The sequence below is a fragment of the Littorina saxatilis genome, linkage group LG16, assembly GCF_037325665.1.
Source record: "Littorina saxatilis isolate snail1 linkage group LG16, US_GU_Lsax_2.0, whole genome shotgun sequence".
NCBI lineage: Eukaryota > Metazoa > Mollusca > Gastropoda > Littorinimorpha > Littorinidae > Littorina > Littorina saxatilis.
Window position 1 is genome coordinate 42,907,625 of NC_090260.1, and position 12,875 is coordinate 42,920,499.

At 44.9% G+C, this 12,875-nt stretch overlaps 1 protein-coding gene and 1 long non-coding RNA gene across 5 annotated transcripts in view; both read left to right on the forward strand.

Annotated features, from left to right (window-relative positions):
* Positions 1-12,875, forward strand: part of LOC138949675 (uncharacterized) — a 349,293-nt gene that overhangs the window by 79,587 nt on the left and 256,831 nt on the right. The window lies entirely within an intron of this gene.
* LOC138949633 (zinc finger protein 11-like) overlaps positions 1-12,875 on the forward strand; it is a 74,600-nt gene that overhangs the window by 41,791 nt on the left and 19,934 nt on the right. For 3 of the 4 annotated variants that reach the window (XM_070321421.1, XM_070321422.1, XM_070321423.1), the window contains exon 3: positions 1,147-1,773. In XM_070321421.1, coding sequence (XP_070177522.1) covers positions 1,147-1,773 — 627 coding nt within the window. Of the gene's footprint in view, positions 1-1,146; positions 12,335-12,875 lie in introns of those variants that run through there. The other variant, XM_070321424.1, reaches the window with a different exon arrangement.

A 12,875-nucleotide genomic window follows, 5' to 3' on the forward strand; every position in this document is an offset into this window, starting at 1 on the left:
TTTTGCCGCTTGTCTCGCGATTCATGTATAGTTTAATCTGTTAGTGTTCTGATGTAAGCCCAGCAGTAGATAGGTTAAGCCTATTTGAACATACTGGAAACTGGTAATCTTCCAGTAGGTATTAATTTAGTTTTACTAAAGCCTGCTGGGACACAAGTAATGGGTTAGTGCATTTGTAAACAGGAATCGCTTGACAAGTGGCCCCCTTCATCCCCTCCCTTCCTCGTCCTGATATGGCTCTACGTAGTCGGCTGGACGTTAAGCAACAAATAAACAAAAAGTGTTTGGCACTGCATAACTTTGACCATGTGCTCAGTTGTATTACACAGTGAACAAATGCGTGCGCGACGGTGTGTGCGCGTGTGTATGTGTGTGTGCGTGTAATCTGCACTCAGCGGATTTATTGCTAGTGTCAATAAAATCATTGCCACTAATAATGGTTCCAAACAACCGTCAGAAAAAAAGGTGAATATCACACACAAAAACAACACACACACACACACACACACACACACACACACACACACACACACACACACACACACACATAACGGGAATTTACAGAGGTTCACAAGAAAGGCACACTGCAAGAAGAGGTATGCAGTCAGCTGTTGGCTTGTTTAATCAAGAGGAATGCCTTGGCAACTGCATCCACCAGACTAGGTAACCTGAGACCTGTTGGTCACTGAAAATAGGCTCCGCCAAGACCCATGGGTATTTCGGCCTGTTGGACCTCGGCCTTTAAAAGGGGGGGGGGGGGGGGGGTTCCACTGAATAAAATGATTTCTTGAGAAGCCAGTGGTTGCATTTACAACATTTAATTTAATTTATCAGCTAATGTCCACTATGCACAGGGATCACCCACGCTGTTCATTTCTGGTATGAGACCAAGTGGACAGATGGTCGTATTCCATGCAAAGACCGGCAAAATCTGAGATGGTGAGCCGAACTGTTTTCCTGAAAAATTGTGTGCCTTTTTCTGTCTTTCCTTAACGTCTCGTCTTTTCTTTCAGGAAGAGAATATTTCTGTCTTTGCGAGTTGTGAATTTCTATCTTTCAGGAATGCTGTCTTACATACCTTCAGAAAAGGTATGTAAACATTTTCATCACGAGACTTATAAAAGATTTTTGCATTTTCTGTTACAGCACCAGCAGGTGAAGATTTCAAGGCGGACAAAACAGTCAACTTGCAGATGGAGCATACATCAGAAATACCAACATCGTCCAGTGCTCACAGCAACGTTATTTGGCGAAAACAAGAGGCAGCTGAAATAACATCATCATCCAGTGCTGACAGCAACGTTGTTTGGCTGAAACAAGAGGCACCTGAAATACCAACATTGTCCAGTGCTGACAGCAACGTTGTTTGGCTGAAACAAGAGGCAGCTGAAATACCAACATTGTCCAGTGCTCACAGCGACGTTGTTAGACTGAAACAAGAGGCAGCTGAAATACCAACATCATCCAGTGCTTACAGTGAAGTTGTTAGGCAGAAACAAGGGGCAGCAAAAATCCCAATTGATTTTGGAACCATTGCAGACACAGCTTCATTTTCAGAACAAGATTGGGGTACATGTTCTAATGATATCAAGCGTGAAAAAGACGGTGTGGGGGAGGGTGGAGCAAGGCCAGTGATAGAGGTCTCCGACAAGTGCAAAGACGAGTGTACATGCAATGCGGGGCAGGACTTCAAGACTGAGGCATTTCCAGCTGTGACCGAGACCAGCAGTTCTGCAGCTGAAGACATCCCTGCAACAAGTGTGTACGCGCATGGTGAGAGTTTTGTTTGTGGTGGTGTGGAAGTTGAAGAGGACAGGAAACCAGACATTGCACGTGACTGTGTAACGCAAGCAGCATGTTGTCCTCTGTCTACAGGCTGTTACTGTCGATTGCTATTACAGCAGTCCCTCTCATGAACGGACACCCTTGGGCCATAGCAAAACTGTCCGTACATTGCAGGTGTCCGGTCACGGGAGGGGTGACCACACCACCCCCTCCCCCATACACTCACACAGAGACACACAAACAACAGGATTGAGTCTATGCTAATCACTTCTTGTGGCTACTAAACAATAAACTCCTAATATTTCTTTAAACGTTCTGTAAAAATAATTTGTATGAAAAGTGTTGAAAAGAAGAGATAAAATAAATCCTCAAGGCAGTGAACACACTCACCATGCACTGACATACGAAAGCAGCCACACGAACACAGCACAGAGGAGCGTGTGCAGATGCTTTGCAAGAATAAGCTTGAAAACCAGTTTGAATAAATAGCAGCAGATAGAGCTGCATGTCATAATCATGTAATTTATTTTCATCTTGTCTGGCTTTATTGACTGCATGCCGATCATGTGGCATGGCAGTGACTTTTCACTCTTCAGTCGGAAATACACTGTACATAACACAGCTCCCACTCTCCCTCACTAATTCCTACCCCAAGCCGTGACAACTGATGCTTTGAAATTGTGTGGAAGAGTACACCTCTCTATTTCTCTCCAATGCTCTTCCTGCTGACATATGCAGTGACACCGGACACCCCACAGAGTTTAGCCAGCTACCCCTCCACCACCACCCCCCTCCCTCTCTCTCTCACTCCCTCCAGCCATGTACTGTTTGGGGCTGTGGCCAGAGAGGTCAGCTCCAACTGTTCACTCAGAGCAAAACCAGTTGACTGTGTCGTAACTTTTGACAAAGCAAGACAACTGAAGGGTTCACAGATTAGGCAACCGACTCACTGGTCAAGGCTGAGGGAAAACAAGAGTATCTTGTCAATGAAAGAGGTTACACACAGACACACGACCTGAGAACTGTGGCTGGTTTTTCACTCTCTTTCGCTCAGGACCTTCATCGACTGTGGTTTCTGTTGTTTACGTCCAACAGACAATAATAAAGAGCACAGTGCAGTTTCATGTTGGCATCTTCGCATGTACTCCACTCCTGACCAAAACTACCTCCCCTCCTGATGGGTACACAGACCTGTTTACCAGTACGATTTGGGCGTATTTTGTACGCCAAATTATTATTAGTACGCAAATACGCGACACACGCACAAAATACGCATAAGAAAAAGTCTAGAATACGTTTTCCGGTGTTGGTGTGCTGATTACGGGATGGTACAAGTGATACCGGTTTCGGTCGAAGGGAGATAACCATGACAGCGAGTCTTCAGCTGTGGAAACCTTGTTCAGTTGTTGGCACGTGCGATCGTCTGGACAATCGTGGGAAAATGAAGCGGTAAAATGTGCCAGTTTCGGATGACTGTACCAAGTATAAACAGCAGAAGCACCAGATTTTCTTGGAGAAATATAAGAAAGAGCCAGGAATTGAGGAGTCTACTATGGGAAAAAGTCATGCACACTGCAAGTACAGTGAAAACTGTCAAATACGGTCACTGGACTTGGCGGACACTCGCAGAATACAGACAGTCAGTCTCGGCACGGACTGCTTTACACTGTAAAACACCTGTACGTTACGGCCACCTCGGCATTACGGACGCGGACACGTATTTTGGGTCCATAATAAGTCATATACCTGCTAAATACGGACATCCACAGCAAGCTGGGAAGTTTGTTTTATTTTACATTTCAGTCTTGAGAAGAGAATAATAATGTTGTAGTTCTGTTAAAAGATGAACAAAGGAACTGTTTTGGTCGCCAATGTGATTACTTTTGTTATTTGATTGGAAAACAGTGAGAAGTTATCATGAATATTTGATGAAAAATGTTTTTTGACATTTTCCTAAAATTTCACGTTTAGGGGGTAGGGGAGAAATATCTCATCTGGTGTCGCAACAAATCCTCTCAGGAATTCCAAATGGGGCTTGAAATTATCCAAAGGCATTGTAGTTTCTAAAAAATGAAACAGAAAACCCAAATTTGTTAAAACCTTTTACTCATCAAAGTTGACAAGCTTTGCGCACTGTGAAAATGACGGTTCGCGCCTATCAAGCATCACTACAGCCAACCTATCAAACATTGAACACTGTAATAGGTATTTTTTACAAGATTAATGATCAATTTAACTGTTTTGATTTCAAAAAAGTGGTTCTCTGTTCATTCATTGCAGCTGTGCATTGTTGTGTTTGCACAGATAAATTTAGCGTTCGAGGGGGTACCCTTAAACAAAGGGGCATAAGTAGTAGTGGGAATGAGTTTTTTCGTGGCGAACTTGTTAAAACGTGTTCAGTAGACCCCAATGAATATCTCTAGCCTAATGAAGCTGGATCCTGAGGGGGGTGCACGGTAGGCCTAGCTGGCTTGGAGCCTAAAAAGAATTGGAAATCTGCAGGGAATAGTAGGGAGAGTTTTCTTGGAAGGAAATATAGGTGAAAGGACTGGTAAGGCAGAAATAAGACAAAAGAAGAGAAGTAAAGGGGTGGGGTAGCTCTGTGGAAACACTCCCGCCGCGTGAAGGCGACCCCATGGGAGCTGGAAGATCATTGAGTAGAACTCTCTGGATTGTTCCATATGAAAGTTGATGTTTTGCTCTTTATACCCGCATGTACACTTTTGAGTCACTTGAGAAAAAGTGACTCTATGTAATCGGTCAGTGTTAGTCTGTCCGGCCGGCCGGCCGGCCGTCCGTAGACACCACCTTAACGTTGGACTTTTCTCGGAAACTATCAAAGCGATCGGGCTCATATTTTGTTTAGTCGTGACCTTCAATGACCTCTACACTTTAACGATGGTTTCGTTGACCTTTGACCTTTTTCAAGGTCACAGGTCAGCGTCAAAGGAAAAATTAGACATTTTATATCTTTGATATTCCCCTTTTCCCCAGTTTCAAATTCCCTTTTCTTTTGTCAGATTGTGGAATATGGAACAGCTTTGATTCATTTAACATTCTTCAGCTTTGTAGACATTTTCGTTTTACCATTACCCAGCTACACTCTTCAAAGAAGTGAAGATTTTCATGGTGCTTGACAAAAAACCCTGTTTTGAAGCACAACCTACCACCACATGGCCCATTCCTTAACGTGGTGTGGTGGTTTGCGTGTCTCGGTGACCCTAAGAGCTATGCCAGCGGGAGTGTAAACTCCTGGCAGGGCTTCCCAAGCTGGACAGGCCGAAGGGTAGAGGCCAGACTAATATGGACCAACCTTGTGCTCACAGGGCAGGTCCTTGGGCCATGAGCTAAGGGTGAGGTAACCCTGACAGAAACCTCGAGTGCTGAAGACGTATGTGTTGGGCCGCACGGCGCACTCCAACAAACCACAACACTACGCATCAACTGCCATTATGACACACAGCTCATCTCAAACTAGGGTTTTTTCATTTTCATTTTCATTTTCATTACTTTACTTTTTTCGTGCAACATTTGGAACACGTGGATAACGCTCTCGCCCTTCAATATTTAGGGAGGTTAAAAACACGACATGGTTTCACATCACGAATATGCTACTCACATCTTTGTGACACTAACAAAGACAAGGACTCATTGTACTCATGGGTTGTGACAGAAAAACGCCTATGAATGAACATGGCTTAATCAATGGCTGCAATTACTGGCCGTATAAAATTTCATCTCACACAGCATCACTGCAGAGCGCCTAGAACTGTACCCACGGAATATGCGCGATATAAGCCTCATTGATTGATTGATTGATTGATTAATCTTGAACGTCGTTACCCGTCGAGTATGTTTGACAAGGGTGCCGTAACCGGCAGTCCTGTTACCCTCAGGGCCCGTATGCTTATGGGGGAAGTTCGCGACAACTCCCGAAGTTTTGAGTGACATCGGAAGTACTTGCCTCACTTTCGTATGCATGGGCCGGAAAAAGGGTTTACCTCGAAGCAAAGCGAGGAAGTAACTCAGGGTATTTTGCGACTACTTCTAAAGTTTTGAGTGACATCGGAAGTACATCCTCACTTTCGCATGCATGGGACGAAAAAAGAGTTTACTTTGGAAGCTAACGAGGAAGTAAATGAGGGTAAATGTACTACAGCCAGAACCAGTAGTAAACACGCTACTTCCACAGTTTCTCAGTGCAAAAAGGCAGGGCTTTTCTTCAGTTTTTCATGTCAAACCGAGCTGATGCTCCAAAAGAGAGAAAATAGAGGGAAAAGTCGTATCTTCTGCATGCATTTCGTGCAAATTTCCCTGAATACAAACCTGAGTTGCCAGCTTTGACTTTTGTTTGTTGATCTGGGTCATTGGCCACCACTCTTTCATTCCCGCTTATACGAGGGGGTTACTGTGTTTCTATGAAAATGGGCGTCGTCGTGTGCATGTGTGAGTGTGTGTGTGTGTGTTTGTGTGCGTGCGTGCGTGTGTGTGCGTGTGCGTGTCTATGTGTGTGTGTGTGTGTGTGTGTGTGTTCGAGTGTAAGTTTCTGCTATTTTTTTTGTCATTGCTTTATTTGTGTGTGTGTGTGTGTGTGTGTGTGTGTGTGTGTATTTGTGCGAGTGCCTGTCTGCCTGTGTGTGCGTGCGTGCGGGTATAATTGTGCGTCTGTTCCTTCATACGTTTGTTTGTGTGTTCGCGCGTGCCGTGTGTGTGTGTGTGTGTGTGTGTGTGTGTGTGTGTGTGTGTGTGTGTTTGTGTGTGTGTGTGTGTGTGTGTGTGTGTTTTCGATGTTATGTGTGTGTTCGACGGTGTGTGTGTGTTCGACGGTGTGTGTGTGTGTGTGTTCGACGGTGTGTGTGTGTGTGTGTGTGTGTGTGTGTTCGACGTTATGTGTGTGTTCGACAGTGGGTGGGTGTGTGTGTGTGTGTGTGTGTGTGTGTGTGTGTGTGTGTGTGTGTGTACCCACTCCCCACACTATGATGAGCTGACTATATTTGCGCCTTGATATTTTATTCATGTTCTTAGGTTTTATGCTGTTTATTGTGATTCACCACACCCGAGTTTATCGTAATTGAGATAATAAAGTGTTCTATGTCTATGTATTATGTCTAATACACATGCACACACGCACGTAGGCTACAAAAATCCAATCTTGACTTTGAACTTTATATAAACATATCCTCTTCACAATTAACAAGGACAAACGTAATTTACAAACACCTAAGTACAACAATTTTTCTGTTTTAAAAATTCGGACACACATTTTCTCATATAATATGAAATTCGCTGAACTTATCTTCATTTCACTACACCTTATATCTTGATTCCCCAAAAATGGAGTTCTGCCTTTTTAAATTTACCAGTAACACAAACATTCGCTCTGACCAAACTATTTTTGTCCAGCAGTTTTACCGATACACAATCATTAAAAAAACACTACAAAAAGAGTTTTAAGTTAACCGACTTCGCTACCACATAAACAACCTTTTTTTATTGTCCCCAACATTCTGGTCAACGAAATCATTATTATAGACAGTCATTCTATTTAAGGACAATCATCACAGCTTTCGTTCAACCAGTTAAAAACAACAATTATAGTAAAAGCTACAGCGCGATCAACGTTTGCCCATTTACGAACTCGCGATGAGATTTGTTTCTTCTGGTCACCAAGCCTACTGTTTACAAACGCATGCGCACTAATTGGGATTCCCCCAATTTTCTCGACCTTGACCTCAGAACTCTCGAAGCCACTACTTCGGCGTTCAATTTAGCTCGTGCATACCGAGTAGCTGGCAACTTTGCTTTCGAAGTTCCCACTTCCAATGTCAAGGGCCTCTCGCTTGACATAATTATACGACGATATCGCATCTCAAGGGTCCTTACCCATCCAAAAGAAACCTCCAGCGCATACTACAATTGCAGGACATTCCGTTTTTAAAGGCAGCTCATTGGGAAATGATCTCAGACACAATATCGAAGACGTGAAATGCGTCAATCGAGCAACTGTCGTAACTTGGCTACAATGAGACGGTCTCCTACCTTGCACCATAGACACGGACTGTGACATTCTTGTTTAATTTAGGTGAAATGCTTAAAACAGAGTGACTCAAAAGCGACAGTTCGATCAGTTACTGACCGAAAAAAACGTGCTCGAGTCATTCAGTGAAGGTGGCGAGCTTTCAAACCAGCACGACTGAATAACTCAGAATGCCTTTTTTCATCATGCCTCGATTCTACACGAGTAACATAGTGCAGTGGTAACGGTTCCGGACTCTCGTTCATTCGCTCCGGGTTCAAGTTCCGCCGGGAGCTATATATTTTTTTATTAATCTTTTCCTTTTTAAGCCTCTGCAATTGCATTCCGGCTGCAAAAACCGGGTTTTGCCTCTGTGTTAATTTTATTCATTTGCAAAAGAAACCTTCCTATGCTTTGAAAAAATCATATCATGTCTTGACTTTCAACTGTACACGCGTGTGTATATGTGTGTCACTACGGTGAGTATGTGTGTGTGTGTATGTGTGTATGTGTGGGTGTGGGTGTGTGTGTGTGTGTGTGACGTGTCACTTGTGTCATCATAGTTTCAGTGTGTGTATGAGTGTAGATTGAGAGAGAATGAGAGAAAGTGAGAGAGAGTGAGTGTGTGGTTATTTGTTTGTGACTGTGCGTGCGTGTATGGGTGCGTGTGTGTGTGTATTTGTGTGCGCGCGAGCGCGCGCATGTGTGTGTGTGTGCAGTGTCTGGTGTGTGTGTGTGTGTTTATGTGTGCCGTCAGTGTCACTTGTGTCATAGTGTCAGTATGTGCATGAGTGTACGTTTGTCTGTGTGTGCATGTGTCGTAAGAGAGAGAGAGAGAGAGAGAGAGAGAGAGAGAGAGCGACACTTCTTTGTCAATTTTGGACCAGACAGCGTCTTTAGACTGTTCTGTAAACTTGGTGTTTACTGTGTTTTTTTCTAATTAACTGTTCTGAAATTTGGACAGAATAACCGTTCTTTCGTAAAACACTTCTGTCAAGAGTACAGCAATTTCACCATCTGAAAAAGGTGCAGAACGCCCCTCCGTGTCTACTTTCTTTTTGAGCGGCACACGTGCCTTGCCATTTTCGTTGACTGCCATGTTGATAGAAACGTGCGCATGCGTATTAGTAGGGATTCCCCCAATTTCCCCGACCTTGACCTTAATACTCTCGCTGTCACTACTTTGGCGTTCAAGTCAGTTCATGCATTGTGAACAGTTAGAAAGTTGACTTCGGGAGTTCCCACTTCGAAAAGAGGCCTCTACTTCCAGTGTTTCTTACTTCTAGTTCATGCATACGGGCCCTGTTTGACTTTAATTACTTCTTGTCACCGGAAGAAGTTATAAAAAAAGTCCGAACAAATTCCTTGCGAGGACATAAAGAAGGAGTGCACCCAGTGGCCGACAGCTGTCGTGAATGACCTTCTTGCTACTTGGATTAAGGAATGTGTTTATCTGCGTTCTAACCGAAGTAGAATGCTGATCAGATTCATAGCAATCCTGTGTAGCGGCAGGAAACGACAAATAATGGGACGAACAATTGTCCCAAAAACGTTGTTTTCTGTTAAAGAGAAACGGTCGGAGGAACTGGAAACCAGAACCACCCGACGGAATAATCCTCTACCACTTCCTGCCTCAGTCGGCGAAGATGGTTGGAGGAAGCTGCTTGCCACAACGGTGTGGGCCGGAAATCGGAAACCCAACTGGCTGCACATTATCCTCTACCAGTCCTTGCGTAAGCAGAGGGAGCTAGTACAAGGAAGCAGCGACCTCCGGTTGTGTGTCAGCAACCGAAAGTGCAGAAATCACAGTGGCCGAAGCCTGGTGTGACTGGTGACGCATGAAAAAAATGGCTGAAAGCCGTAGTGCCCGTACGTCAGACTGCTTGTAGGCAATTGACTGCGTATCAAAAGCCAAAACAGAAATCAAAGAAAGTCTGGTCGGCATACCCGGAAACCGGGAAGCCAACCTGTCAGAAGCCCCCAAAGACGAAGTGTCCTCAGGAAATATCTGGAAGTTACTTTCGCAGCCAAATCAAATGTCTCTCTGAATTTTCTTCTCTTATTCTTTTATAATTATTAATTAATGACCTATATGTGCTGATGACCAATTTAATTTCCTTTGTTGGATCAATAAAATGTTATGAGTTATGAGTTATGAGTTATGGCCGAAAAACCAGAACGCGTCTGTTCATTGCTGAAAAGGCTGACAGTCAGACGTGGAGACTGACGGGCAAAGCCGTAGTTATAGTTGCCTGTGTCAGAAGGGTGAACGGGATAACCGGAAGACGGAAACCCGACCGAACGGAAGTCGACCTGTCTCACCTCATGCCTAGGCTGAGGGTGAAGAGAGGAAGAATCAAAATTCGAAGCCACAGGAACCAAAAGTGCATAAGTCGACATGGCGGATGGGCAGGACAACCAATGCACAGGCTGAGGCTGAAAGCCGTGATGCCCGTAGGCCAGCCGTTGTTCCGAACTCCCCGACGAACACAAGTAATCGTCGGTGAAAGGAACAAAAGTTTCGTCTGCCGATTCAGGTGCTGGGCTATGAGCCAACAGCAAAGAAACCGGAACATTAGCTAACCCTCTGCCGGCAGGAGAGGGCTAGGCCAAACCTGAGAGAGGTGGTAAGCCACAGAGGGTGACTCCTCAATCCGGAAATAGGAGTCCTCCTCCTTCGAAATCCGGAAGTCATCCATTACCAACGGGGCAACCGAAGCGGAAGCCTCCGAAGTCAATGCACCCTCAGAAAAATATCTGGATGTTGCTTCCACCTCCAACTCAAGTACAACCTTAAGCTTGGACAAAAAACCAGAACGCGTCTGCTCACCAACGTAAGACGGAGTCAGACGCGGAGACAGACGGACAAAGACCGTAGTCACAGTTGCTTGTGGTAAAAGGGTGACCGGGATAACCGGAAGACGGAAACCCAGCCAAACGGAAATCGTCCTGCCTCATCTAATGCCTAGGATGAGGATGAAGGTAGGAATTGTCGAAGTCCGAAGCCACAAGAACAGAGAGTGCAGTAGCCAACACCGCGGACGGGTGGAATGACTGTTGCACATGCTGAGGCTGAAAGCCTGGATGCCCGTAGGCCAGTCGTTGTTCCAAAACCCCGACTAACGTACGTAACCGTCAGTGAGAGGAACAACATTTCCAGTCAATCAATCAATCAATGAGGCTTATATCGCGCATATTCCGTGGGTACAGTTCTAGGCGCTCTGCAGTGATGCCGTGTGAGATGAAATTTTATACGGCCAGTAGATTGCAGCCATGTCGGCGCATATTTACCTTTCACGGCCTTATTCCAAGTCACACGGGTATGGTAGACAATTATTAACTGTGCCTAAGCAATTTTGCCAGGAAAGACCCTTTTGTCAATCGTGGGATCTTTAACGTGCACACCCAATGTAGTATACACGGGGGGTGGTTCGGACACCGAAGAGAGTCTGCACACAAAGTTGACTCTGTGAAATAAATTTCCGCCGAACCTGGGATCGAACTCGCGCTGACAGCGGCCAACTGAATACAAATCCAGCGCGCTACCAACTGAGCTATATCCCCGCCCCAGAACCGGAAGTGCGACAGACGAGGCAGCCAGTGGCTGAAACGACTGCTACACGGACTGAGGCCGGAAGCCGTTATGCCCGTAGGCCAGCCCAAAATCCGAACCGGATGGGACTGCGACCTGTCCACTAGCCGGTGGACCTATGCTTCCGGTAAACACCGGAAGCGCAGCTGTTGAAAACGACTGCTGACTTAAGGCTAGGTTCGAATCGGATGGGACTATGATGGGTCCGCTAGTCGGTGAGCCGGGAAAAAGTACAGGAATACCCGGCTTCGCCGGGATGAAAGCGTTGTGGACAGTAAACTTCTAAAAATAGTAACGGGAATATCCGGCTTCACCGGGATGAAAGCGTTGTGGACAGTGACCTTCTAAAAATAGTAATGGGAATATCCGGCTTCGCCGGGATGAAAGCGTTGTGGACAGTGACCTTATAAAAATAGTAACGGGAATATGGATTGACGCCACACGAAGGAAGGGAGATAAACGTGCAAAACACTGGAGAAGATAAGGAAGAATTACTGGGAATGGATGAAGTGGATGTACAGAAAAACCAAAATCGGTTCAGCGCTGCGCGCTGAGAGCATGTGTTGAAAATTCTCATCGACGAGGTTGTGTCCGGGGTCTACCTGAATATGCCCACAAAATTTGAAGCAGATCCATCGAGAACTTTGGCCGTGCATCGCGAACACACACAGACACATACAAGTCGTATATAGATATAGATACATGGTCAGTTAAGCCTCAGAAAATATTGTCAGGAATAAATCGTTAACAAAAGAGTTCCCGGTTAAATCGGTAACTAAGGCAATCAGTCAACTTTGCGTCATCCCAGCACCTCGAAACTGATATCGGTAGTCAATTGCACGGAGCTAAGAAATTATCATGTAAGGAAAACTGTAAACTACAGCAACTTAAACAACATTCTTGTGACCAAGCTGACTTTAATTAAAGAATCTTGATCGATCGATGATTGTTTTATTTCTTCTTTCTTGTTCAGAAAGCTCTCTCTCTCTCTCTCTCTCTCTCTCTCTCTCTCTCTCTCTCTCTCTCTCTCTCTCTCTCTCTCTCTCTCTCTCTCTCTCTCTCTCTCTCTCTCTTTGAGTCAGTTACATATCTACACACACACACACACACACACACACACACACACACACACACACACACACACACACACACACACACACACAAAGACCATGCCCCACTGTGTTTTCTTTATGGTGCGGCTATGGTTGTGCTGCACGATATAGCTACTGCTGTGGAAGAATTGACCCTATGCTCCCCAGCATGTCGTAAGACTAACGGATTATGTTTCTCTTTTTACCCTTGTTAAATGTTTCTTGTATAGAATATAGTCAATTTTTGTAAAGATTTTAGTCAAGCAGTATGTAAGAAATGTTAAGTCCTTTGTACTGGAGACTTGCATTCTCCCAGTGAGGTAATACATTGTACTACGTTGCAAGCCCCTGGAGCAAATATTTGATTAGTGCTTTTGTGAACAGGAAACAA